Source organism: Vicugna pacos, chromosome 32, assembly GCF_048564905.1.
Source record: "Vicugna pacos chromosome 32, VicPac4, whole genome shotgun sequence".
NCBI classification, from domain to species: Eukaryota; Metazoa; Chordata; class Mammalia; order Artiodactyla; family Camelidae; genus Vicugna; species Vicugna pacos.
In genome coordinates this window covers 20,633,186-20,655,690 of record NC_133018.1, presented here as the reverse complement: position 1 = coordinate 20,655,690, position 22,505 = coordinate 20,633,186, and the positions used below count along the sequence as shown (strand labels likewise).

The window sequence follows — 22,505 nt, the reverse complement described above, 5'->3', positions numbered from 1 at the left end:
GCCCAAGGCAGGCAGAAACATCTGAGGGAATACCTTCAGTTGTGGTTTAAGGTGGCTGTTCGCACGGCTGATTCCCTGGGGGAGGTTAGGGCTGAGTGGTGGAGGAGGGGTTGCCCATTAGTATTCTTCTAGCTGTGAGAGGAAGAAAGCTGGCTTAGATGTGTTTAAACAGTTAAGGAATTTGTGTAGCTGACAGAGTCCTCTGAGTGGAGTTCAGGAGTGGTTTGATCAGGTCGTATCTTCATTTCTAAGCAGCGTTTTTCAACTCTGCTTATTAGTCCACTGAAACACTGGTTTCCCTTTGGGACCTGAATTTCTGCAGCAGGTTTCAGGTTTCTAGACCCAGAGAGCTGCACTTTCTCAGACTGTCTCACAAGAGCTCTGACTGTACCACTTGAGGGCCTGGGTCGCTCTGAACCAGTTTCTGAACCCACCGTGCTCTGGCCCTAGACCTCAGCTGGGCCCTGGGAGAAGGGAAACACTTTGGGCCCAGATGCTGGTTGACTGGGAAGCTGGGTGAGCAGCACTCCACATCGCAGGGCCCCCCAGGGTGAGAGGTGGTGGGCTTAGCCTCTTCTTTCTCAATCTCCTCAGACTCTCAGATTGACTAGATGGTGACCAGAGGCACCTGGCTGGGTAGATGGGGTTCCTGAAATGGGGCATCCTATCTTAATTTGAGTTAAGAAATATTTACTAAGGGCCTGCTGTGGGCCTGGTACAATGCTGAGCTGTGCAGGGCTGGGTGGAGACACAGGGATAAGTGCCCTGCAGAGGGATGTGGTGGGCATGGGGATAGCCTGGATGTCCCACCACAGTACTGAGATGGGAATGACCAGAAGGGGCCACTTTTGTGAGTATCTGGAGGTCAGAGTGTCAAGGAATGGGCCCAGCAAGTGCAAAGGCCCTGAGGCAGGAGCAGGCGTGGATTAACACAGGACAGAATGTAGCAGGCAAGTCTGAAGTACACGGCGTGAGTGAGGGGTTGTGGTTGAAAATCGTGGGAACCAGATCACCTAGAAATGTTTGCTCTCAACTAGGACAGAAGGTCTAGATTTTATTCTAAATACGGTAGGACACAACTTATTCTTAGTAAATGTATTCTTAATAAAGAATACAAAGTCTTTAATATAAGAATTTTCAGTTGTGCAGAAAGTTTGGCAGAAGACTACAATGAACATCTGTATGGCCACCATCTAGACTCCGTTGTAGTTAACGTTTCTTTATATTCGCTTTGTGTGTGTGTGTGTGTAAGTATGAATGCTTTTGTGTTGAACTGTAGGTGCAGAAACCCAGACCCTCACCCCATCACTTCAGTGTCTTATCTCCCGGAGGAAGGAAATTTTCTCATCGCATCTAACAATCCACAGCCCTTCCCCAGTCTGGGCTGGGGGTGGGGTTCCTTCGGGGTGGGAGGAAAGAGATCTGATTTACATTTTAAAAAGGATCCCAGTGGCTGCTGGGGGTGGAGCTAGGTGGGTGCTAGTTCTTAAGAAATCTCCCAGGTTCCTGGGGGGTCCCTGGAGGGGAATGGAGGGGAAATGGGCTTATTTAAAGATAGAGGAACTGGAGACTTCTAAGAAATTCTGGGTGGCTTTGTGGCCAAGCTGAGCCCATCTTCAGAGAAGCCCTCATGAAAATGAATTCAGGAACCGCAGAAGCTGCGACAGGAGGGCATCTGGAATGATCTTGTTCTTGTTCTTATATGATGAGGCCAAAGCCCCTGATGCATCCATGCGTCTCTGTCCGCAAGGCTGGGAGGGGCTTGGTCAAGAGGACCCCTTCAGATATGAGTGCTCCCTGCGCACCACCATGAGTCAGCTCCTCTCTGAGGGGCCCTCACCCCTTAGAGGTTCCTAGGACCCCGAGTCAGCTAGCCACCCACGCTGCCCTGCACTCCTCTTCCCCCAGAAGTGTGCTCAACACCTGCAGGAACCTTTGCCCTCCACTGGCCCTGCCCCGTCTGTCCTTCCCTGGGGAGCTGAGCTTGGTCCCCCATCCCCGGAAGCCAGGTTGTGTGTGTATGTGTGTCCGTGTGTGTGTGTGTGTGTTGGGGGTGGGGGGTGTAGGGCTGAGTCACAGAGGCACAGGTTCAAACCCCACGCACCATACCCACTGTGTGTATCTTGGGAGAGCTGTCTTGCCCCAAGCCTCACTTTTCCTCATCTGGGAAATGGGGTCGTGGTGGGGCTGCATGAAGGGCCGGCGCGGTGCCTGGTATAGGTAGCATGTGACTGATGGTGGCCTCGTAGGATGGGTTAGTTGGGATGAGCTCAGCGAGGACGGTGGACGTGTTCATTTCCTGAGGCCACTGGAACCGATGACCACAAACTGGTGCCTTAAAACAACAGAAATGTGTCCTCTCACAGTTCCAAAGGCCAGAAGTTTGAGATCAAGGTGTGGGCAGGGCTGTGTTCCCTCCAGAGGCTCTAGGGGAGGGTCCTTCCTGCCTCTTCCAGCTCTGGTGGTTGCAGGTGGTTCCTAGCTGTGGCCACATGACACCCATCCCTGCCTCATCTTCACCCGGCCTTTCCTCTCTCTTTTGTCACTCGGACATCTGTCATTCGATGTAGAAGTTGCCCTCCTCCAGGACGACCTCATCTCAAGATCCTTAACTTAATTGCATCTGAAATCACCTTTTTTCAAATAAGGTACATTGACAAGTCCTGGAGGTTAGGATGAGGACACTTCTTTCGGGCGGCCACCGTTAAGTCCCTGCAGTGGGCGTTGGCACGTTTTCAGCATAATCTGCCTTTTCTTTCTCCTGCTTTGTCCTTGCTCTCCTTTTTATCTATTTCTTTTTTTAGAGACAGCTACAGGTTTGCTCACTCCTCTCATATCCCCTACACCTCTGAGGTTCTTATTTTTCACGTCTGGACTTTTTCCTGACCCGCCCCGGCATCCATGACTTGCTTCTGCAGCCGGGAGAGCCCCAGCCCCAACCCCTTCTCCATCGCCGAACACAAGGGGAGAGGAGACTGAGCCCGGTTCTCAGGCAGCCAGCAGGCGAACATCCTTCCGGCTCTGTGACGCCCGCCCCGCCTAGCCCAGCAGAGGAAAGCCTTTGGATGAGGCTGCAGACTCCCTGGGGATCTGGAGGATGCCGGGTGGCCAGGTGACCATGGAGGCCAGCTCCCCCAGCCAGCCGGCCCCAGCCTCCTTCCTAACACTGACCTCCTTTTCTTTCCCCGTCGGCCTGGCTGCCTTTTTCAGTTTTGTGGGCACCTCCTGGGCACTCCATCTCTCATCACCTCCTTAAGGGTAGAGCTGCACCGTGCCATACCTGGCAGGGCAGGAGGGGTTCAGATCCTGGCTCTGCTCAGTGACTGGGGTGGATCATTTAACTCCTGGCCTCAGTTCCCTGTTCCGTTGGGTGGGATTAGAGGAACACCCACCCTCAGCTTGAGAGGCTGCAAGCAGTGCGCTCAGGGCGCCGGCTGGACTGCAGCGGATGTTCACAACTGCCAGCTGCAAGCTGGCCCTAAAATTCACCGGGGCCCCAAATAGCCAAAACTGTCTTGAAAAGAGCAGCCAGGTTGGAAGATTCATTTCCTAATTTCAAAATGTTGAAATCACATTTTGCAATCACAAAGCTGCAATAATCAAAACAGTGGTTGTAGCCTAGGGACACACATGGAGGGCAGTGGAACAGAACAGAAATGGAAATAACCCCTCGTGTCTCTGGCTGGTGGATTTCTGACAAGAGGCCAAGTCCACACAGTGAGAAAGGATGGTCTCGTCCATAGGTGGTGCTGGGACAACTGGACATCCACATCCACACAAGCGGGCAGTTGGAGCCCACCTCAGATTTAACACAAACTGGAAATAAATCAGAGACCTAAATGCAAGAGCTAACGTCATGCAATTCCTAGAAAAAAAAACCCATAGTCCTTGTGACCTTGGGTTTGGCAGTGGATCTTGGGTGCTCCACTAAAAACACAAGCAGCAAAAGGAGAAATAGATGCACTGGCTTGATCAGAATAACCGCCAGGATCCTGACCTCCCTGTCCCTGTCTGTGCGAGCCTGGGCAAGGTGCTGACGGCCCCAAGTTTTGAGCTCCCGCCTGTGCAAAGGGCTAGTGGTCATGGCTGTATGGGGTTTGGGAGAGTCAGTCTGTGGGAAGGACTGGGCTGAGTGTCTGGCACGTGACATAGTGGTGCTCAGCCAGCGTCAGTGGTGATGGTGATGGTGGTGATGATGGTGATGATGGTGATGGTGATAAAGAGAAGAATTCAGGCTGAGGGTGACTTGTCTTCATAACATGAATAAACTGGTCACAGGGGCCCTGCTCCTTTCCCCCTGTAGGTCCTTGTTCCTGGCACCCCGCAGACTAGCTTAGCACTGCTCCAGCTTCTGGAGTGTGAGTGTGTGTGTGAGTCAGTGTGTGTGTGAGTGCACGCACAAGTGGGTGAGTTTATGAGTGAGTGAGTGTGTGTGTGAGTGTGAGAATGTAAGTGTATGTGTTAACGTGAGTGTGTATGTGTAAGGGAGCACATGTGTGTGTGCATGTGTGAGGATGTGTGTTTGTCAGTGTGAGAGAGTGTGTGTGTGTGTGTGTGTGTGTGAGATCTGCTTCCCCCCCGGCCGGTGGATCCACCCGTGTGGAAACCCCGAGCCCGGCCACTGCCGCCCTGGGGAAGGCACCGCAGTCACTACCGCCCAGTGCCCTCGGCCCTCAGTGGACCCAGCGCACGCAGCACACAGCAGGTGGCACTGTGGTTAGACGTGGAGGGGGACTTCCTCCTCCTAGACACTGCTCGGGAGCTGTGTGTGCCTCTGCATGTGGTTCTTGGGGCTGGGCAGCATGGCTGGATGTCCCCTCACGGCCGTTCTGCTGCTGCCCACGTCCCTTTGCTCCATGAGGGCTCCAGCTGGTCAGTGGCCCTGCGGGCTTCTTGCTTGTCTTCACTGGTAACTGCATTATTTTCCTCTGCTGGATTTTGGTGAACATTTTCTCACCTCTTCCAGTCTGACATATTTTCTCGCTCTCGCCCATCAGACTGAGGCCTCTCTCGCAGGGTTGAGAGGGTGGGGAGGGTCCCCTGCTCTCACGGGAGGCTGGGCTGGGTGTCCTTCCTGTGGGTTCCCATCCCCCGGGGTGCTGTCTGCGGCACGCTGCCATGAACACATGTGGCTGTTGCCTGCTATTGGCACCTGACCTCCCAAGGGTTCTCAGAGCAGCCCGCACGCACGTGGGGCCCCTGGGAGCTGGGGGCCAGCTTCTGCTCCTCCTTGAAGCTGGCCTGGCTGCCCCTTGGGGACCATCATGCCGCAGGGTTTGGTGGACCAAGGTCACCGGTTGCCTCGGTCAGAAGCTGAAATCCAGGATGGGGTGGGGTGTCTGGGCACGAGGACCAGAGACGGGTTTTCTGATTATGCTGAAGTGTCAAGAAGGCGTTCAAGCGAGACTCCCAGACCAGGCCATCTGTCCACCGCAGCTGTTAGAGACGGGGAGATTGGGGTCTCATGGGCGGCCGGATGCTCCCTGCCTGCTCAAGGTCTGGGTCACCTTGGAGGCTCGGAAGCCAGGCAGCTACACTGGGTCTGCCAGGGGTCTTTTCTCTCAGGAAGGACATACAGCAGGAAGCACTGTGGTTAGACATGGAGAGGGACTTCCTTGTCTTGGATGGATGGCAGCTTGGGTTGCCTGGGGAGCATGGTTGGGCCTGAGGCTGGGGGATAAGGAACTATTCAGAAAGCAAGTGCTTTCCAAGGGGCGGCCCTGGGTCTGATGGACACCCCAGAGCTGTACTGCCTGACACAACCTCTTACCATGACGGAAACAGTCTGTGTGTGCACTGCCTAGTACCTGCGGTCACCCCGGCTCCATGTGGCCACTGGGCACTAGGAGCGTGGCCGGGGGCCAGGGGCCTGAATTTAAACGTCACTTAATTTTAGGTGGTTAATAGCCACGTGTGGCTGGAGGCTTTGTGTTGGACGAGGACTTTCTAGAGGGAGGCTAAGCAAGGGGGCCCGTTCTTAGGGAGGGAGGCAGCCGGGCCCTTAGGGCAGCCTGTGGGTTTTCTTCAGGGGCCTGGGTCTGCCCAGGTCTCCGCGTGATCGTGTGTGTGCGCGCGTGATCGTGTGTGTGTGTGTGTGTGTGTGTGCATGCATGATCGTGTGCGTGTGGCGAGGCGGGGACAGCGGCTGGGGGCCGGATGCAGGAGGGACAGCTGCCTCAGTGTCCCCCCCCCCCCCCCGGCTCCCTCCCAGGAGCAGAAGTTCTGCCAGCGCTATGACCAGCTCATGGAGGCCTGGGAGAAGAAGGTGGAGCGCATCGAGAACAATCCCCGGCGGCGGGCCAAGGAGAGCAAGGTGCGCGAGTACTACGAGAAGCAGTTCCCCGAGATCCGCAAGCAGCGGGAGCTGCAGGAGCGCATGCAGAGGTGAGCGGGTGGCCTCCCCCAACCCCTCCCTGCCTCCCAGGGCCTGGGTCAGCCTGACGCTGTCAGCAGAGGAGCCCTGGCTGCTGTCATACAGAAGGCACAGCAGGGTCTCAAAGTGGCCACCCAGGGGCCACATCAGGATGTGACACTCAGAGCCTGCCTTGTCTTAACACTTACGTGAAAGAAACTTAAATCCACTTCGGTGGAGTGGGTTCTCCTTCCGGTGCTCTGTGGGCTGGTACCTGCCAGCTTCGTTCGTTATGTGGCCCCTGAAGTCTGCTGAGTCTCCCGTGGTGGCCCTGGGGACGGGTGAGATCCCGTGTAGGGGTGCCCATGGCACGGCAGGTGCTTGGTGACAAGTGGCTGTGGTTTCGGTTGTCACAGAGATAAAGTGCTGGACGGTGAGCAGTGATGAGGAATTTCATTCTTGGCTGCTGGACACTCCCAGTCTATATCTCACCCAGTGCCTCCTCCCGGTCCTGGGGTCCAGGTGCCACTTTACCCTACGTTACAGGCAGGCACAGGTCTGAAGAGGCAGAGCTGGGATTTGTATGTGGATCTGCGTGGCTGGTCCTTTGGGGGGGCACCTTAGGAGAGGTAAAGGGCTCTGGCATGTCTGGGTCAGGTCGGGGGCTCCATGCCCCCTCCCCTGGACCCCTGGGCTTGGGGCTGTCCGTGTGGGTGTGGGAGGCCTGGCTCCTCCCCGCTGCCCACATGCCGCCTCTGGGGAAGTTGTGGGCTCAGCTCTGTGCCGCTGTGCTGGCCGGGCGCCCCTGGCTGCCGAGGGGCCGGTCCTGAGTGTGTCCCTTTGGTCTCCAGCAGGGTGGGCCAGCGGGGCAGTGGGCTGTCCATGTCGGCTGCCCGCAGCGAACACGAGGTGTCTGAGATCATTGACGGCCTCTCAGAGCAGGAGGTAAGTCCACTGCCGTGGCTCTGCCACAGCTCCATCCCGTGGCCGCTGTGTGCGGAGAAGGTCCCAGAGGGTCCTCGGGGATGTTAAGGGAATAGTGTTCGGGGGTGATGGTTGGAAAGGGAATTCAGGACAGAGACTTCACCTCACTAGCCCAGGCTGACCTGAGGTTCCCTGAGGGGGAGGAAGAAGGGCTGGGCGGGAGGAGAGACGTGGTCCGTTTTGCGGGAGGTTCCAGTCGTCCCAGTGCGAGGCCCAGGGGGGAGGAGGCTGGAGGCAGTGCGCAGCAGAGCAGGGGCAGGGAGGGCCTGCCGGGAGAAACCTCTGCCTGTGGTCTGCCACGACGGTATGTCTGGGACAGCCAGGGACGACGCGGAGGTGCTGGTACTGCTCTGAGTGCTGGGGGCGCTCAGGCCAATGTGGGGCCCTTCTCTCCGCCAAGGGTCAGGGCCGTGCCCCCATGCCCCTCCCCTGCTCCTGGTGGGAATCCCCAGCACTGAATGGAGTGCTTGGGTGTGGGAGGCTGGGCGGCGGATGCTTTGAACTGGCTGACCTTGGCTGGGCCAGGCCCTCGCCTGACTCCAGAGATGGGTAATTAATCGCCAGTAATGGGCTGGCTGCAGAGATTTGGGGAAATGAGCCCAGCTGAGTGGCGGCTCAGAGCCTCTTAATAGTCACCCCGATGCATTACGAGTGAGCCTGCCCGGCTCCTGCCGTGCATGGGGCTGGGCGGGCTTGGTCCCAAGTGGGCACGCTTGAAGGAGCTGGATCCAGGCTGGGGGCGGGTGGCTGGGGAGGAAGTAACTCTGGAGTCTCACCAGGCTCTCCTGGAGAGAGGCAGCCCCTCGCCCTACCCCGCACGCCCTCTAACCCGGAGGGCCAGGCCCCGTGTCCCAAGCTCGTTTGGCCCAGCTGGGCTGCACATCTTCCCTGCAGTGTTTTATGGTACTTGCATTCCCAAAGGGAAGATTCATTGCTCCCCTCTTACTGCAGATAAGGTGACTGCTTCTCTCTGCATTTAATTTACAGCTCTGCCCACCATAAACCTGTCTGGGGCTGCCTTTAAATTCTCCCTTCCCCCTGCACGAGCTATTACTATTTTTTAACTTGCCATTCGCATTCTTTCTGGTTTCCCACCCTTGCTGAGAACATCCCTACCCTCGGCTCCTCACCCGGGTCCCCGGTGCTGGCGGGAGCACCCCCCGCCCTCCCTGGCCCTGTCCCGTCGCGGGAGCCCTGACCCGAACCTGCTGCCCTCTGTCTTTCCCTCCAGAACCTGGAGAAGCAGATGCGCCAACTGGCCGTGATTCCGCCCATGCTGTACGACGCCGACCAGCAGCGCATCAAGTTCATCAACATGAACGGGCTGATGGACGACCCCATGAAGGTGTACAAAGATCGACAGGTCATGAACATGTGGAGCGAGCAGGAAAAGGAGACCTTCCGGGAGAAGTGAGTCCCCTGTCGCCGCGGCGGGGGCCTGGCCGGGCCACCGCGGACCTCTCAGCCCCTCCCTGTCCTTGAGAAACCTGTCCTGGCTTCCTAGGGCTGCCGTGACAAACGACTGCAAACTGTGTGGCTTACAACGGGAATCTGTTCTCACACGGTTCTGGAGGCTGGAAGTCCAAGATCAAGGTGTGGGCAGGGTTGGTTCCTTCTGTTCCAGGCCTCTGTCCTAGCCTGGCTTCCTGGCCGCCCGACAGTCTGTGTCATAACTTGGCTTATAGATGGATCCCTCCAGCTCAGCCTCTGTCTTCACATGGACTTTCTTCCTGTGTGTCTCTGTGTCTTCCCCTTTTCCTATAAATTCACCATCATATTGGATTTGGGGCCCACCCTACTCTGGTATGACCTCATCTTAACTAATTATATCTGTCAAGAACTCATTTCCAAATAAGGTCACATTCTGAGGTTCTAAGTGGACCTAATATATGGGGGGACAGGATTCAAACCGGTCCAAAGTGTCAAGGCAGCTTTCTGTGAAACGGGGCAGTATGTATCAGAAGAACAAGGCAGGAGGCCCCATGAGGCTGGGCTGAAGTCTTGGGCAGACGTTTGTGGCTGGCTGGTGGCTTTTTGGTTTTCCTTTACTTGGAACGTGGCCATTTGTTGAGCACGTCTTTCATCATAGACACTGAGCAGTTGTTTTCTGGGTTTTGTGCATTTGTCACTCTTCTCCCGCATAATAGCATTACCAGGCCATCTCCTTGACACAGGTGAGGCGACAGAGGCTCAGAGAGGTTAAGACACCTAACAGAGGTCACACAGCTCGCAAATGGTGATGACAGGATTCATACTTCCCCAGCTTTGGGGCAAGGGCTCAGCTTCTGTGAATGGAGAGGCCTGTTGGGGGAGGGGTGGTATGGAGCCAGGAAGCAGAGGGGCTTTGGAAAGCAGAGGCAGGAACTGGATGCTAAGAGGTGAAGCTTGGGGCTTCTAAAGTGAAAGAGCAGAGACACTGTTTTGGGGACACGAGTGAGCTGCCAGATGGAGAAGGCCCTCTTTTTCCCCACCAAACTCAAAAGTTGTGTCCTAAGGAACCGTATTCTGGGCACAGAGAGCCTTCTCAGGACCCAGGACCCCCAGGAGGCAAGGGTAGGAAACTGAGGCACAGGTGGAGGCCTCAGTGTTCAGCCAGGAGGGCGTATTGGAAAAAGACTGCCTGCTGAGCCACTGGACCTCCATGTGGACCTCCACGCCCACTCCACCTCCAGAGAAGCCCTCATCACTAGGCGGGTTGTTTCAAAAGAGATGGCCCATGTTCCCTGGCCACCTGCTGTGGGGCCAGGTCGCAGGGGCTGTCTCTGCTCTTTGCAGGGTTGGGTGGCCCCAGAGTGCCAGACTGGGCTTCAGGGACGGGGATGATTCTGGGTCATGGGCAAGGCTGGGGTGACTCATCCAGTACGGACGCCAGGACTTGAAAATGCAGGAGGAGCAATGGAAGAGGAGGGCCTTGGGTGGAAAGTGATATTTTTTAAAGTAGCTTTTGATTATGGAAATTCTAAAACATACGTAGAGAGGGATGTATAATGCACCCTCGAGTGCCTAACACAGATTCAGCAGTCTTCCACGGGAAATAGCACTTCGGGGAGCAATTCCTGCAGTGTGTTTGGGGTTTACTGCTCAGAGACAGAAAACCCAGGTACTTAGCGGCTCACTTCTAGGTCCTCACAGCCACAGATGTGATTGTCCTGCCATTGAATCAAGTCCTTCGTGTCAGGTGTTGTACAATTTAAAATCAGCAAAGTGACTACAGAACAGAGATGGATGCGAAGAATTACTGTTACATTAGGTATTTAAACTCCCCCTGCTGTGTTTGATTTTTTTATGCTTTCTTTAAAGAAAAAAAGGTTTCTAGGGCGCATTTATGGAGCTTTCAGGTTGTTATTCTAACCTAATGATTTCACACTCTGTTAATTCAGTGGCTGAAGAATGGGGGACCTAGGCTAGGCTGATGTCTGCTGAGACTCAGTTTAGCAACTTGTCTTTCAGGATCCTGGTTGAGCTCTCGTTTTCAGCGGAATGGATAGCACTCAGGGCCTTTGGAAATCATGTGCTGGTGACATAACGCTCCATCACTTGCTGGTTCCGTGACTTTGAGCAGCCACTGCCCCTCCTGAGCCTCAGTTTCCACATCTGTAAAATGGGTACAGCCGCAGTGCCACCTTCTTTAGCTGTCTTGAGGTGCCCAGTGCAGTGAAAATTCTCAGTTAATCTTGGCAGAGGATACAGGTGTAGGTTGGAGGGAGGTGGAACAGCTGACCTAAGAGATTCCCAAGTTGGATTCCTGGTCTCTGGGGGACCCCATCTCTGCTTGGGGAAACCCTGAGGATGGGATTTTGTGGGAAGGAAGTGTCACTGGGGCAGGGAGAGGGAGGGGAAAGGAAGAGTCTGTCTGTCTGGAAAAGAAGGGCAGAAGGCCGCCTCCAGCTTTGCAAGCTGCCTGAGGCAGGATCCTCGCCCGGGAAGCCTGCCTCTGACTCGTGGCTTCCTCTGGGAAGAGGGAAGAGGCTGTTCCGGATTCTCCAGTGTCTGTTTGGGGAACAGGGGAGGGGCCCGCTGGCCTCTTGCCCAGCCATCTGGAGGGCCGGGCAGGACAATCGCCAGGCGCTGGCCCAGGTTCCCGAGGGGTGACCCGGGGCCCCTGCCTCACCAGCAGCCTCTTCTCTCCCGAGGGAGGCCACGGGGCGGTGGCACGACTTGGGGACGGGCAGGCTGAGGCTCCGCCCATCATCCTCGGGGCCCTGAGCAGCCGTGACCCACATCTCCGCCCCCGCTGTCCGCCTGCTCCTGTGGCCCTGACATTTCAGCCTGGCTGAGCTCTTTCCCAGTAATTCTCCTAGCTTCGCAGGAAGCCAGCTGGTGGGGCGCCAGCTCCCCACCACCTCTCCAGCTTAAGTCCCTTTTTGCCTCCTCCTTGGCTGGCTTGCCTCCTGCCTGCCTCCCCGTGGGCACTCAGAGCCTCTGCTCCCACCTATCCCGGGAAGGCCTAGCGGCCTCGAGGTCCCGGCCTGTGACCTCGCGGTGGGGGCCCCTGCGTGGGCCGGGCGAGGCCCAGCTTCCCAGGCCCAGCCGGAGATAGAAACAAAAGCAGATTTTAAAAGGGGGGGAACCCCACCAAAGGGCTGCATGTAATGTCCTCATTTTTCCTGGAACCCGCCTCCAGCAGGACAAACAAATGTATTTTCAAAGGCGCTAAAACCAGTGACTCACTCCAAGGAACGCCCTCTCTTACCCCTCGGTCCCGCCCGCTGCGGCCCTTCCCACACCCCCCTGGGCTTAATTGCTCCGAGTGGGGCGGCGCCCGGCCAGCTGGGCCAGCGGAGATGGCAGGCGCCCGGGAGCTCGGCGGCGGCCCAGCCGGGAAGCCCCCCTCGGCCTGGTCTCAGGCCCGCCCTTCTCTTCCCACAGGTTCATGCAGCACCCCAAGAACTTCGGCCTGATCGCATCGTTCCTGGAGAGGAAGGTGAGTCGCTGCCCGCCAGCCCAGCGCCACCCGTCCCGTTCCCTCTGGCGTCTACTCTTGCGGGCGGCCACTTGGGCTGGGGCGAAGGACCCTCCCGCCCCGCCCACGAGGCCTCTGCCTGCTTGCCCCTTGCTCCCCTTGCTGACAGTCTTCCCTCCCTCCTTCCTCCCTCCCTCCCTCCCGGAGAAGCAGCCGCAGGCCCCGCCCCTGCCTCCCGGGCCCTGGGGGGTGGAGCTCCAGGCTGGGAAACCCCAGGAGAGCTGTGCGAACCAGCTTCTCTGGGGCCAGCTCCTCCGACGCCGCAGCGGGCATCCTGGCAGATTGCACACGGGTTTTGGAAGCCATGCCGTGCCTGGCATCCTAATTAAGGCTTTATAGGCAAGAGTGGTGGTCTTCCAGGGCGCGGGATGGAATGACCTTTCTGAGTCCCCCGATGGCCCCTGTATGCTGACTCCCCTGATGCCCAGCCAGGCGTGTGGCTGGCAAGTCCTCATCTGCTTCAGATAAACCTCTATATTGAACTGACGCTGGAACTCCACCTTGCCCCCAGACCCAGGCTAGGGTGGTGCCCCTTTCTGCTCTGGCTCTCTGTTGGCAGGCAGACACCAAGCGTCCCAGAGAAGGGTGAAGCCCCTTTCAGTGCACCCACAGCTGCGCTGAGCAGTGGCCAGAGTGGTCGCAGGTGGGAGGGAGCTGGTTTGGGGGCTGGACGTAGCCCCGTGTCAGAGTCGGTCATTGGGTCCCGGCATCATTGGGGTGGAGTCAGACAAGCTTCCGGAAAAGGTTTACTTTCTGGAGCTGCTGTTCTGGGTGTTTTAAGCAGTGTTCCCTTGAGTCTCCCTTCTCAGAGATGGGGTGTCTGCCCACCCCAGCTTTGCAAATACCCTGCTGCTGGAGGCCTCATGCTTCCTAATTGTGGGAGGGCAGTTGTAGCAGGATCCAGGCGGTTATTTTAAAGGGTAACAGTTGTTCCCAGCATCTGCCTTTAATGAGCTGATAACCATAGAAGGAGGGAGATGGGGCAGTGTGGGGAAACGAAATCTCTCCCTGCCTGAAAAACCAGTGTGGAGAAACAAGCCCTATAAATAGCCTCTCCTCTGACTTAGGGACAGCTTCTTACTAAGGGTGTGGACAACCCGGGAGGCTCTAGGCTGGGGCTTCCTGGAGATGGAAGCAGGGGTTTCAGAAATTGTTAATTGAGCAGCACTGTTTGGGAATGAAGGAATCAGAGGTCTCCACGCTGGGGAATGAACTTTATGGTGTTCTTTAGCTAAAAGGCAGTCCAGCCTGAGTCTTAAATAGAGCTTTCTGAAGTGTCTGAAGCTGGGGTGCCACCTGGGCCCCATGCCTTTAGGAACTGGAGTGTCTTGATGGTGAGTGAAGCCAATAGCAGAGTAGGAGCTTGGTGGACTGGCCAGCCCGTGGTCACACAGCACAGGAGGGCACTCTCCTGAATTGTTCGGGAAGGCAGGCAGCCCCATGGCCTGATTTGCAAATATTGGCATCTGATTATAAAATGTTTTTCTCAGCTGTTTTGCGGGCCACTTTTGCGTCCTGGTTTATTAGCCTGGGAGCAGCCTCTGTTCACAGTACATTCCAGGCCGTGGATGAGGACACAGGGATTTGAGGCCCAGCCTGCCTCTGCACCCAACAGCCCTCATGGAATGCCCCTCAGAGGCCAGTTCCTGCCTTGGCACTGGCTCCAAGCATCACAGAAACATTTTATATCATATCAGTAACGGCTGCTGGCTTTAGCGAGCTGGCACCTGGACTGGGTCCGTGGCCGCATCATGGTGTTGAGTCCTCCGGTTCGTCTCTGAGGATGCCCCCTCACTGGTCTCCATTTGGACTGGGGTGAGAGAAGGGAGACCCCAGATCCAAGTTGGGGAGCTGCAGGCCTTGTTCTCCTGGGGCTGGGATGGCAGGTGACGGCTTCATCGTTAAGATTACCAGTACAGCAACAATAGTAAGAGCAGGTACCACCTCTGCAGTGTGTGCTCTGTGCCGGCCACGGCCCTAAGCCCTTTACGTGTATTTAAATTAACTTACCTGGTCTTCATGACAACCCTGTGAAGTATGTGCAATTTGTACCCCCATTACAGAGGTGGGAAAACTGAGACACAGAGAGATTAGGTAACCTGGCCAAAGTCACACAGCCAGTACGTGGAGGAGGTAGGATTTGAGCCCAGGCCTTCAGGCTCCTGGCCTCCTGTCCTGACGGTTCACACTGCAGACTCCTCAGGGTTCTTTTCTCTCCCCGCCCTGCAGACTGTGGCTGAGTGTGTCCTCTATTACTACCTGACCAAGAAGAATGAGAACTACAAGAGCCTGGTGAGGCGGAGCTACCGGCGCCGTGGGAAGAGCCAGGTGAGGGGGTGGGCTGGACTTCTGGACAGGCTGCCCGGCGTGCCCGGTGGCGTCTGTGGTGCCGTCTCCGCGTGTTAGTCCGCACTGGGCTCCCTGAGTTTGGGGCCCCATCAGGGGTGGCGGTGAGGCCCTCTCTAGGGGCGCCCGGCCTACCCCAGCAGCAGAGAAGAGAGCTACAAGAAATGGCCACTTCCATTCTCAGCCTGGAAAATTCTGGAACTCCTGGCTTGGTGGCCCATCGTCCCTGTGGTAAATAGGGTCACATTCCTGGAGCAAGGGCTGGGCTTCCGGGAGGACTTGGGCTGGTCCACAAACTTAACATCTGAAAAAACTTTAATAATGTTTGCTGTATATTTTAATGCATATTTGATAGAAAAAAAAAACACCAGGACTTCAACCTGGAGTATTTCAGACATCATTGCTTTGGATGGGACTGAGGGATTATTTAAGTTAGAGCAAGGCTTGGCCAACAATGGCTCTCGGGTAAGTCCGGCCCACCACCTGTTTTTGCCAATAAAACTTTATTGGCATGCGGCCACGCCCATTCATTGACACATGATCGTGGTAGTTTTTATGTTAAACAGCAGAGTTGAGTAGTTAGGACAGAAACTGCAAAGCCTAAAATATTTACTCTCTGTTCCTTTATTGAAAAAGTCTGCTGACCTCTGAGTTAGAGGAAAAGGTAGTTCATTTTTTAAAAATTCAGTAAATAATGTTAAAAGTGATGGGGGTCAGCAGCATATGTTTTAAAGGGGGCTTCTGAGTGCTTGGTGCACGGGAGATGGAGGGAAGGGAATGGGTTTGTTTCACTTCTGGGTTGCTGAGAATCAGCCCAGAGCAGATGCTGGGAGTGCCCGGGGGAGGAAGTGGGCTTGTGCTGCAGGCGGAGGGATTTGGGCTGGATGCTGCAGAAGGCACCGGGCAGTGCTGTTAGAGGCCAGACTGGAGCGGGTTGAGACACGTCCTTCCCTGGGGCCTCTGGCCTGGGAGGCGTCCAGGGGAGAGTGAGAAGGCCAGGGGTAGCCTGAGCCGGGAGGACAGGGCATAGAGGTTTCCTTCGGTGGGTGCTCCCCGTCGCTGGTGTCGCCCAGCTTCCCGCCACCCCCCCAGCCCAGCCCCTGGCTGCCGTCTTCCCTCTCCTAGGCTGGCGCTGGCAGGACACTAGGGTGTCAAGCCCAGCCATCACCGCTGGGGGCCCAGTGTCCGCAGTGAAGCGGCCACTCTGTGATCAAGTCCTACAGCCTGTGATGGGCTGGTCCACGCAACTTCCTAGCTGGCATCCCCCGTCTCCTTTCTTACTTTCCGGGAACTGTGCCTCAGAGTACAGATCCACTTCCCTGCTGGCTAAGCCACGTGTAATTAGGGAAGCAAATCTGTTGATGGGGGAATAAACAACCCTTTACTGCGTTCTGTGTATCAGGCCAAGATCACTGGGATTGAGCGCTGGTTGTTGTTGGCCCAGATCGTTGAAGGGTGGCTGGGCTTGGTTTGTGGATAGAATTTTCCTCTAGTTTTGTGTGGCCGCAGCTAGCCAACCTGCTTTCCTGTCTAACAGGCGTGTAAAACTGAGGCCTACTGACTTGGAGCTATTTCGTTCCAAAGGTCTAGCTGTGGTGTGTTAGAAATTGAAGTGCATTTAGGACTTTTTCTAGACTCAGAGGCAAAAAGTCAAATAAATGCCTAGTGGGAAGCATAAATATGCTGGTAGAAGAGGCAGTAGGGACTGGTGAGGACTGTGGCAAAATAAAGGGGGAGATAGGGCCTTTAGATTGTTTTATAAACATCATCATTGATTTGTTGAGCATCTCCTGAGCGCCGGTTCTTTTGCTGGTCTTCCTGGTGCCCCCTCCCACCACTGCCTTTGTAGGGATGCTGTGGGTGGGCTCACAGGGCCCTTCCTGGTGGCTGGACTGGGAGTTCTGGAGAGGATAGTGTTGAGTCAAAGAGGGAGAGATGAGGCCCATGTCCTGCTCACCCTGTGCTGAGAGCCATGTTTGCACGGAGGGAGGCAAAGAATGTGTGCTGATGTCATTTAGGGAGGCTGTTATCTGGGGGTGGGGTGGGGGACACCCTGCCTCTGGTCCTGGCTGCCATGCCTTTCAGTTTGTGGTGTTAATGTCTTGCTTGCTGACTCATTGGCCCGTTGGACATTCATGTGCTGAACACAGGGGACTCCATTCTGGTCGTATAGACCAAGTGTACACAGGCGGCTGCACGTCAGCATGCCGGTGGTCTGCCTGAGAGGCTCCATCATGGACACGGCCCCGAAGGTGAGGTCAGGGAGCACCTCTCAGGTGGATGAGAACAGAGGTAAAAGTGTCCCGGGCAGAGGGAACAGCAGATACAGAGGCACCAGAACACGGGGGAGTGTACAGTGCCCTTAGACTCTTAGGACTCAGGGTCCCAGTACCTTCCAGGGTCTTGAATGACAGAATGGAGAACCCATGGGAGGCAGTAGGGAGTGCTGAAGCCTGTGGTTAACTGGAGAGCCCGTGCCTCATATCAGCCCCTGCTGACTCTTGACTAAGTGGCCCTGTATTGCCAGATTTGATTTTTGATGATGAGCTGGAAATAAGGATTTATGTGAAATTGCCTGATTTTTAAATCTTAGGTCGTGAGAGAAATGATAACAACAAAACACTGTATAGGTCAGACAGCCCATATTTTGCTCTTAAAATCTGCCCTTAGCCCCCAGTATAAGACCTCTGGGTTAGAGTATGGTGAGGCTGGGGAAGAGTCAGAGACAGGATTATGTGACTTGGGACAGAGGCCAGACCAGGCAAGTTCAGGGCGCCGGGGGCCGTAGAAAGTTTTGTAGCAGAGGAGAAGCGTTTGTTTCTTTTTGTCTGTATTGTCCTGGTTTTGCTGTGGTGCTGTAGTGCTGAGACCCGTGGGGCTTCTCTGATGGGGTTCTATCCTCTGCTAAGGCTGGTGTCTCAGGCTGGGGCTCCCAGGACAGAGAAAGGGGTGCCTCTGTGCCCTTCCTCTCGCAGAAAGATAGAGAAAAGAAGGCAGGAGGCCCCTGTCTCCTTGGGAGGTGACACCTGTCTTTGGGGCTCTCCCCTTTCTCTGATCAGCTGGGGCTGCCAAAGAGGTGTGGTGTGGCCTGGGCCCTGCCAGGGACAGAGATTTACACTCAAGTCTGGAAGGTCTTCTGTGCCAGGCAGATCCACCGCCCTCACCACTGCCCACCAGCCCTGTTCATAAATATGGAATAAATGGGTCAACTCAAGTTTTGACTTTGCAGCCATAACTCTTCTCTCTGACCCGTGACAGCGAAATGAACGTCAGACACAGGCCCACAGCCCCTCTTGTTAATTCAAGATGCAGTTACTGGAGCGAGCCTGAGCTTATCTCCTGCTGATTTTATGAAACCTGTGATCCTGCTGATAAATCTCCCAGTGAGGCGGGTGGGGGTTCGCGCAGCCTGGCACGCAGTGGGTGTGGGCGTGTCTGTCTGGTCGCCTGCACATGGATGGACGGGTGGGCACAGGCACTGGTGGTCCCTCCGTGGGCTGATACTGTGAGCAGACGGAGGTGGTAGGATGAGGCAGGCAGAGACCCTCTGTTCTGTGCGGCCAGAAGTGCCAGGTGAGAGTGAGCATGGAGGGGGCTGGGGAGCAGTCACTTTCTGCTGAGCCACTCGTGGTGCATCTGTTTCTTGGGGGGAACAAGTCAGGCTTGCTCGTCTTCCTGGGTTCCCCTACTTTGGGAGAAGACTTAGATTATCTCAGCCGGTATTTGCTGGACCTCTCGTGGTGGGTGGGGAGGCACTGGGAGTCCAGTGAGACGTCAGAGCCCTGGACCCCTGGCCTGGCGACGTGGTGGGGATGGCCATGCTGCTGACCACCGGGGCGAAGAGACGAAAACAGCAGTGACAACGCTGGCTCCACCCACTCAGGACCAGCTGTGGCCGCGTGCCACGCCCTGGGCTGCGCGCCTGATGCGTTTTAACTCAAAGCAGCTCTGTGAGAGAGGTGCTGCGGCTATCCCATTCTGCAGGTGGGAACGTAGAGGCTCAGGCGGAATCTGCCGTTAGTGGCAGATTCAGGATTCAAGACCAGCACTGTCGGTCATTAGAGCTGAGGGGGGCCCTGGGGGGCCCTTTCGGAGCATCTTGGCTGAGCATCCGTCCTTTGGAGGCTGGCCCCAGTCGACCTCTTAGCCTGGATTTTTTGTCTGCGCCAGGCTCTGCTGGGTCAGGGTGGCAGAGGGGTCTCACTGTAGACAAGACGTGTCCGCCTGGGCCCCCCACCCCGATTACCTCTCCATCTCCAGTCACTGGGAGTCTCCCTCGACTCCGGCCCCCTGCCTGCCTCCAGCTCCTGGGAGGCCAGTGGCTGGAAGGACTGTCTCCTTGGGCCCTCCCTCGCTTGCTGTACCCTGTGTCTCTGGGAGGGGCAGGGGCTGCTTCCACTCTTGTCTGTCTCTCCTTTTCCCTGTCTCTGTCTCTCTTGCAGTCTCTTCCGGCAGCCCCAGCCCCGTGCGCATCCCTGCCTCCTCCTGCGTGGCTGGTGGCCGTGGAGGCTGTGGTCCTGGCCTGGTCCCTGTGGCTCTGGCCATTCTGTAGCTAAGGATGGCCACGAGGGGTCCTCAGCTTGTCAGCCTGACAGATGCCCCTCTGATGGGCCCTCCCGCCTCATTTCTCCGAGTCCCATCTCCGTAGCGATGTCTGATGCACAGTGTTGTATCATCGTCCAGGGTGCAGTTGCTGAGTGCCTGCTGCATGCCAGGGCTATAAAGCTTTACCTTCAGAGCCGCATCAGACCTTAATCCTTCAGGAAGCTGGAGTGAGGGCATCAGCCAAGCCTGGCTGTCTCGGCACCTCACAGACTGTCCCGATTACGAGCCTCTGAGGCAGATGTGAGACGGGACTCCCAAGGTGTCAGCGAGTGGCCCTTCTCCAGGCTGCCACCTTGTAGAGGGTGCATTTCTCGAGCTGGCTGGCCATGGCCCAGGCGATGCAGGGGGGTGGCTCTGATGACTTTCCCAGTGCCCCCCCCCCCCCCCGTTCCTACCTCGGTGTGATGGAAATGGGCCGTGATGAGGGGCGGCTGTCTGGGGTCCAAGCTCAAATTCCCAGGTCAGGAGGAGGGAGGGAGACCCACGGTGCTGGTGGCAAGAACTTACTCTCCCCAGAATGCAGGCCGCCTTCTTTCTCATGGCACCACCGTCTCCTTCTTACCGGCTGCAGCCAGTGTCCTTGGGCTGCATGCCCTTCTCAAGTCCTTGGAGGGCTGTGTCCCATTTGGAGTCACGGACCCTGAGATGGAGCTGGCATCCAGCTGCAGTTCTTGAACTTTCGCCAGGAGGGCTTGTGGAAATGCAGGTTGCTGGGCCGCCTGCCTTCAGTGGGGCCTGAGAATCTGCATTGCTAGCCAGTGCCCTGGCAGTGCTGCTGCTCTGGGACACTCGCAGGACTTCGGCCTTCGGGATGTTTATTGCGGAGACCCCAGACCCTGCCGAGGGAAGGGAGCAGGGCGGCAGAAGGGGAAGGCAAGGAGGGTGGGCGCAGGGTCGCCGGTAGCCTTGACTGGCCCTCGGGGGCTGCGTGGCCCTTCTGAGGTGTTCCCAGTGGGCAGAGAGCGCCGGGCCTTAGCCCAGGGGCTGTGGATGGCCGAGGGCACTTGCAGTGGCTGGGACAGCAGGCGCCTTCAGAACCAGTCTGTCCTGGGAACAAGTCCTGTGTGTTTGCGTGCAGGACTCCTCTGCCTCCACGCTTAACTACAGTGTGCAGCCAGGTGTCACCACATGTGTTCAGCCAGGTGTCACCACATGTGTTCACATGACACCAACCCTGTCACACCCTCACCACACCCTGTGCTGAGCCCCTTGTTCCTCACTGCAGTGGTGGCCTTTCAAAACTGTGGATAGTTATAAAAGGGGACATAAGATTCCTGGGTGAGGAATGTCGGCTGTCAGATGTATTTAGGCTCGGACCCTTGCTTACGAGCGTGGCCCCAAGAGGGCCAGGCTGCCCAGGCGTCCGCCGCGCTGCTGCCTGGCCCTGAGCAGCTGGAAGCAGGGACGGGTGCTGGCTCTTCGGAGTGTCAGGATGACCTTCTTGTTTAAGAGGGTGCTGTTCACTTTCCAGAAGCTTCTCTGTATTGACAGAGGGAGACTCAGGAATTCCAGCCCCTTCGTACCCAACCCCTCCAGACCCCACATACCTGAGCTTTGGCAGGAGAGGGCCAAGCCCCCACCTGCTGGACTCCAGCCCCCGGGGTCCAGCTGTGCGTGGCTGGTGAGCTTGTGGGCTGGGCCGCGCCCCAGCATCCTCTCCCCGAGGTGAATCACTGGCTGAGGTGGGGGCCAGCACAGCTCATTGGTAACGGCACAGTGGTTTATAGTTCATGATTCATGGACGGAGGGGCCACATTATCCCAGCTAATTGCAGCGCTGGAGCCCAGGAATGCAGTGGTCAGAAGTCAGCCTCACTATGCAAACTGACGGCGAGCCGAGGATGTGAGGCCAGCAGGGGCCAGGCAGGAGGGCCAGCTCTGCAGCAGTGACCAGGGCGGCCACCATCGCTCTCTTGGCGATGGGGGCGCCGTTCTGCGGAGGGGGCCTGTCCCCGAGGGTGAGTGCCTCTCTCCCCACCCTGCTTGTCCATCCCCCAGGGTGGTGGCTGCAGAGGAGAGATGGGCAGCTGGGAGCTGGGCTGGTCGGGGTCTCCTGGCGGCCACGTGGTCTGTCATCGTCTCTTCCCGCAGAACTGAGCTCAGGATAGAGGGCCCAGCCTCCCACCTGCCCCTCTCTGGGCCGCTTCCTCCTCCCTGCAGCCTGGCTTGTAGGCCCTCTTCCCCGTCTCTCCCCACCCTCTGTTTCTGTCTCTCTGTCTCTCTCTCCCCACCACACCTCCTCCGTGTCTCTCTAAGCCTCTGGCTCTCACCTTCCTTCATCCTCCCTCCCGCGCCTCCTCTCCCTGCTCCCTGCGGAGGGACAAGTGACCTTCTTCCCCATTGCTGTGCACTCCAGAGACTCCCGTGCCTCGGGCAGCTTGCACAGGGGACAGCGTGACCGGAAGGCATTCCAGGGCAGGGCCAGCCAAGCACAGTCCCCTGGGGGGAGGGGGCAGCCTTTCTGCAGATGGTGCTGGTTCCCAGACCCTGGCTGCCCCCCGGGCCGATGAAATCATTGATGGCTCAGCCTGGTGAGGTCTGGTGGGGACATGTGGCAGCCCAGGCGTGGTCACATTGCTTCCAGGTTGGGCTGTGCTTCTCCCTGCCCCCTGGGTGAGCGCAGGCCTGCTTGTCCCACACCGCCAGCCCGTGGATGGGCCAGCTTGGGGGTCGGCCTGACTTTCCTGGGCCGTCCAGGCCTGCAGGAGATGGGCTGCAGGAGAGCTTCTGCTCTGCTGGGGGCAGGCTGGGCTGGGCAGGATTGTGTCCGGATTAGGGCTCTAGCAAGCAGATGTCCCAGATTCCCTGCCCAGTTCTGTGCTAAGCGGGCAGAAACCTATGGGAGGCTTGCCCAGGTCCGCAGTCTCCCAGACACATCCCCAGGGACGCTGTTCTCAGGGAGGCGACAGAAGAGCTGTGCCCCAGGGACCCAGCAAGCTGGGCAGCGAGCGTTTTAGGAGAAGACAGACATGGCCTTCTCACGGGCCGTGACGCGGTGGCAGGGAAGACCCGGCTCCCCATCAGCACCGCCGAGGCAGACCACACCAGAGGGACAGAAGGACATGGAAAATGTGACCGTGGATCAGTCTGACCCCAGGGGGTGAGAGGTGTGGGGGCTGACAGACCTCACATCCGGGCATTTCAAACAGGACTGCCAAGAGTCAGGAACTAGTTACCAGAAGAGCTGCATTCCTGTGGGCCTGCGCCAGCGTGGGCCGCGGCAGGAGGGGGTAGCCAGGTTCCAGTCCACTTTGTC

At 57.1% G+C, this 22,505-nt stretch overlaps 1 protein-coding gene across 21 annotated transcripts in view; it reads left to right on the top strand.

Annotated features, from left to right (window-relative positions):
* NCOR2 (nuclear receptor corepressor 2) overlaps positions 1 to 22,505 on the top strand; it is a 313,102-nt gene that overhangs the window by 214,023 nt on the left and 76,574 nt on the right. For 20 of the 21 annotated variants that reach the window (XM_072953425.1, XM_072953434.1, XM_072953432.1 and 17 more), the window contains 5 exons: positions 6,212 to 6,384; positions 7,204 to 7,297; positions 8,568 to 8,746; positions 12,206 to 12,260; positions 14,529 to 14,627. In XM_072953425.1, coding sequence (XP_072809526.1) covers positions 6,212 to 6,384; positions 7,204 to 7,297; positions 8,568 to 8,746; positions 12,206 to 12,260; positions 14,529 to 14,627 — 600 coding nt within the window. The remainder of the gene's footprint in view (positions 1 to 6,211; positions 6,385 to 7,203; positions 7,298 to 8,567; positions 8,747 to 12,205; positions 12,261 to 14,528; positions 14,628 to 22,505) is intronic. The other variant, XM_072953430.1, reaches the window with a different exon arrangement.